Below are 5,000 nucleotides of genomic sequence, written 5' to 3'. Positions count from 1 at the left end.
TTGTGGTACTGGTGGTGGTTAGGGTAAGGATAATAAAATAAATGTAATCGATGTACTCAGTCTGCGCACCCCCCCCCCTCCCTCACACCACAGTTCATATACATCATTTTTCGACCATCACCACCATCCAATGCCGCCCCAAACCCCAGCCACCTACGCTTCGTCCCGAACGCCCCTTCGTGTGCCGTCACCCCCGACATGAGGTCGACATGCTGGTGCCTCCCCTCCCGCAGCAGCACGTTAGGGTCTTCGGGCATGAAGTCACCATCGACGCGAGGCAAGAAGAACAAAGGGCTGAGGAACCAGGCCTGGGAAAGATATGGAGAAGGGTGATTTCAAAGAGGACATTGAATACGTTTGGGGGATTTTAAGAAAGTTAGAACGAACTCTATTGGTCATAAAACTGGTTCTGTTTATAATTTCCCCTGTAACCTATGAATCAGCGTGTCATTTTATGGAAAATGTCCAAATGCCAACATGATGTTTTACGAGTTTGCATGCAATACGTACATAGATGAAGAAAGGTTATCTAATCTATCTCATTGTAGCCATTATTACCTTATAACGCCATTTAACCATTATAAATCCCAAATAAGTAAATGTATTACAGTCTCATTTTTTAATACCAATATGTCCTAACAGAAAAAAACAATTAAAAAACAAAACAAAACTTACGAAGAAATTTTGGAATCCAGCTGCCAGATCTTGAGCATCGGTCCTTTGAAGACACCGAAGGAATTCTTCACTCCCAGCATCGCCTTGGCACCCGAGAGACGCCCCTAAGGTGAGTGTTGCCTGCCGGAGACCGACGGCCACGGAAAAGGGGTTGACTGAAGTGCCCGACTGCATGATGGCTCGTTGGAAGAGCCCTTTAGGGTGAGGGGAGGGTGTTTTTTGCATGTATGATTTTTTTTTTTTTTTTTTTGCGTGTATTTCCATAAGTATATGATATAATACAAGGTAACAATGAAGGTAATATCACCGATTAAGTAATTGTCTATTCCAAAGTTTTAAAGAACGGTATATGCAATTAGTAAACATAACTCAGAACGTCATAAGAAAAAGAAAAGTTATAAAAAATTACCAATTATCACCTACTTCATACAACAGAAACTCACCTTCAGATTTGGGCGACATGATATGGTAATGAACAAAGGTCCCGCCCGCGCTCTGGCCGAAGATGGTAACCCGCTTGGGATCGCCACCGAAGTTCCTGATGTTCTCCTGCACCCATTGGAGGGCCAATGTCTGGTCCTTCAAGCCGTAGTTACCAGGCAGCACGTCATCCTCGGTCGAAAGGAAGCCTGTTGGTTGTTATCAGTGAAGAAGGAAAAAACGGGTGGTTAGGCCATACCCCAATTAGTGTAAGCATGTGTGTGTGTGTGTGTGTGTGTGTGTGTGTGTGTGTGTGTGTGTGTGTGTGTGTGTGTGTGTGTGTGTGTGTGTGTGTGTGTGCCAGATAAATATATGAATCTCTTTTTATCTATTTATCAGTCTACACCCAAATAACAATAATAATGAAAATAATAAAAACAACCCTAATTCAAACTCCCAATCTCCTTCCCACACGCACCTAAGACGCCGAGTCTGTACTGCACAACCACCAAGACAACGTCGTGGTTGAGAAGGGCGTATGGCTTGTACTCTGAGGCTCCACCAGCAAAGAAGGCGCCGCCGTGGAAGAACACCATTACAGGCAATCCTTTCATTCCGAACGTCTGGGATGAAGAGGAAAAGAGATAGAGTGATAAATATAGTAATAGGGAGATAAAGTATTAACTGTTACAAATGAAAAGAATAAATGTGAGGTGCTATGTAAGTCACTGTGGTAAAATTGAACATATTTATATCAATAATAAACTATTTACATTATTTTCCTACCTATCTAATTACTTTCAGTATCTATCTACTTACAGTATCTATCTACGCATATAACTACACAAAAAATATCGTCAGGAAATCATGCTAAACCTTTTAATAAAAACAACGGTACTTTTACGAAATATAGTTAACGCTACGAAACTGTTGGTATCCCTGATTTTGCAAGTACTTAGGGCTATGCGTAGCTTTTCTCAATATTACAAGGCATATTCCATCCCTTGCAGGAATAAAATCCTCTCACAGTGAATCCTTATGAATTTCGGAACGGCATGAATCAGAACGAGACAAATTCGAATCCCAAAATACCAACCCTTCCGTAACATTAGTTTTTTTACGTTATTTGAATGTATCGACACCCCTCTTACGATTGTTTTGTGTGTAGCTGTACGCACACACCATACACCTGATTATATAAAAGAAAATGGCGTATCCGCCGCCACACCTACCCTTGGTGTAAACACATTGAGGAAGAGGCAGTCCTCAGAACCCACGAGCTGACCGGCAGGCAATTTGACCCCCATCACCGCCAGCGAGAAGGGGACCTGGAGGCAAGGAGGCGGCGGTATGGTCCCGTTCCTCACGCCGTCCCAGGGAGTTGCTTTGACTGGATCCTGCGGGAGGAGGCAAAGGGGAAGTGATGGGAGGAGGGAAGGGAGAGGGAAGGAAGTTAGGATAGGTGGAAAGAAGGGGTTGGAGGTAAGTTAGGAGAAGGCGAGAATAGGGGAAAAAAGGGAAAAGGAAACGTAAACAGCGGATACGAGGAGGAAAGGCAGAAAGGAGACAGGAAACGAAAGAAGACGAAGGCGAACAGAATATATATATATGTATACATGTATATAATACATATATATATATATATATATATATATATATACATATATGAATATATATATATATATATATATATATATATATATATATATACATATATATATATATATATATATATATATATATATATATATATATATATATATATATATATATATATATATATATATATATATATATATATATATATATATATATATATATATATATATATATATATATATATATATATATATATATATACATATATATATATATATATATATATATATATATATATATATATATATATATATATATATATATATATATATATATACATCAATATCCAATATTCATACCCGAAGACGAAGGGGTCCTACAGGAGGCTGGGCATACGGTATCCCATGGAAACTAATAAATGTCTTGCCCTTCGTCGACTTCTCCAGAGTTCCCACGATCCTTCCAGAAGCTGTCATCACCTCCGTCGGTGGGGATAGGTTGTACATGCCAAGCGCCGAGTCTGCCAAAACCAGCAGACTAAGCAGTGCCAGGGACCGCACACATGCTCTCGCCATTCTGTGAGAAAAGGAGGGGAAATTAGTGTTATTGATGATGATGATGATGATGATTAAGCTTACGTTCCCGCATTCCCAGAAAAGCAATTAGAAATTCCTATTATTTAAAGGCTTCCCAGTCTGGAATACCCTCACGTTTCCATTTCGTAAGATGATGAAGGTTTTGTTGATGGTGAAGGTTATAGTGATGATAATGGTAATGATGATAGTGATGATAATGGTAATAATATTGATAATGAAAGCAATTATATTAATAGTCGTAATAGTGATGTTAATTATAATAATAATAATTGATAATGATGGTAATGATGAAAATTATTGTGGTAGTGAGGATAATGATTGTGATAGTGAGGATAAGGATGATGAAAGTAATTTCAATTATGATATAACTCAACCTGCTTTACATATTCTCGAGATATCAATACTGTTATTAATATTGACAGTATGTTTGGAAGAATGTTATTAGAATAATAATAACAATGAAGATCTTTAAAAAGTCAAAGGAAAGGGAAAGTAGGTAAGATAGGTAGGACTAATAATTGACTCCTTGGGGACTAAGCTCATGTAGAACCGCCTAGCCGTCGGTCCAACAATACTGGAAATCAGAACAGGAGCGGATGCAGTGTTGCTACACCCTTCGGTTCCAAAAGGTCGATGGAATGACAGAAAAAAAAGAAAAAAGTGTTACGTAAGCTTTGAACAAAACAGTATTATATCAAAAACAGTTCTCCTCCTTTGACGCCTCTGTGTAACAATCAGCTGATCAATTAGCCTAACTAATCACAGTTTACGTTGTTTTTTCTAGAGTTTACAATATCTTCTTAATACTTTTGTGCAGAAATTTTTGTATACAATTATAGTAAAATAATTTCCTGTTGATGTTTACGTCAGGATAAGGGTAAGTCCAACATTCGAAGCTGAGCCTCGTCCGGGTCATGAAGGGAGCCCGGCCTGTGCCAACTGCTGTCGACTCAATCAACATGTGTCAATGAGTGCAATAGCGACATAGTTTAGGTGTCAAGCCACATCGGTAACCTCCAGACAATTGCAACTGATTTGTGTGATTGAATGTACATTAAATATTAACACATTGCTTAAATAGTGTCATTCATATATTCAGATTTTAAGTCTATATCATGTGAATAGTAAACATATAATTGATTAATCGAAACTCAAAGTCTAACCAAAGCCTAATCTTTTCGGAAAGGATATTTCTAAAAACCAGTGACGGTAATCGGTCCTCCGTATAAAACTATTAAGCATTTATCGGTATGATGTAACTGTAACAAAAACGAGCCGGTATTATGCAACAAAAATATTTCATATCTAATACCAAGGAAAATATAAATTAGTTTCTGTTTAAATTCGTTTTCTTTGTTATGCTCTTGCTTATAGAAAACGAATTTTGAGGATAAACTCACCCTTTTATATTATCAAAACGCCAAAAAAAAAAAAAACTTTTGGAAAAGGCCTTTAGCTTGTCCATTACTGATTCAGTATCACAATGGAGTTATGTTGTTCCTAATGTATGGGTACTCGAACACTGTTTAAAAAAAATCAGTTGTGTGTATATACGTACATACATACATACATACATACATAAACACACACACACACACACACACACACACACACACACACACACACACACACATATATATATATATATATATATATATATATATATATATATATATATATATATATGAATGTATGTATGTATGTATGTAT

General features: G+C 37.5%; 1 protein-coding gene across 1 annotated transcript in view; it reads right to left on the bottom strand.

Annotated features, from left to right (window-relative positions):
- Positions 1-5,000, bottom strand: part of LOC113802502 (juvenile hormone esterase) — a 16,727-nt gene that overhangs the window by 4,452 nt on the left and 7,275 nt on the right. Inside the window, exons 2-7 of the mRNA XM_027353106.2 lie at positions 3,054-3,270; positions 2,328-2,492; positions 1,574-1,718; positions 1,119-1,304; positions 676-869; positions 158-308 (exon numbers count right to left, since the gene is read on the bottom strand). Coding sequence (XP_027208907.1) covers positions 158-308; positions 676-869; positions 1,119-1,304; positions 1,574-1,718; positions 2,328-2,492; positions 3,054-3,269 — 1,057 coding nt within the window. The 5' untranslated portion in view covers position 3,270. The remainder of the gene's footprint in view (positions 1-157; positions 309-675; positions 870-1,118; positions 1,305-1,573; positions 1,719-2,327; positions 2,493-3,053; positions 3,271-5,000) is intronic.

This window comes from Penaeus vannamei, chromosome 14 (genome assembly GCF_042767895.1).
Source record: "Penaeus vannamei isolate JL-2024 chromosome 14, ASM4276789v1, whole genome shotgun sequence".
Lineage (NCBI taxonomy): Eukaryota > Metazoa > Arthropoda > Malacostraca > Decapoda > Penaeidae > Penaeus > Penaeus vannamei.
Note: the sequence above shows the minus strand (reverse complement) of the source record. Positions and strands in the feature narration are given on the sequence as shown.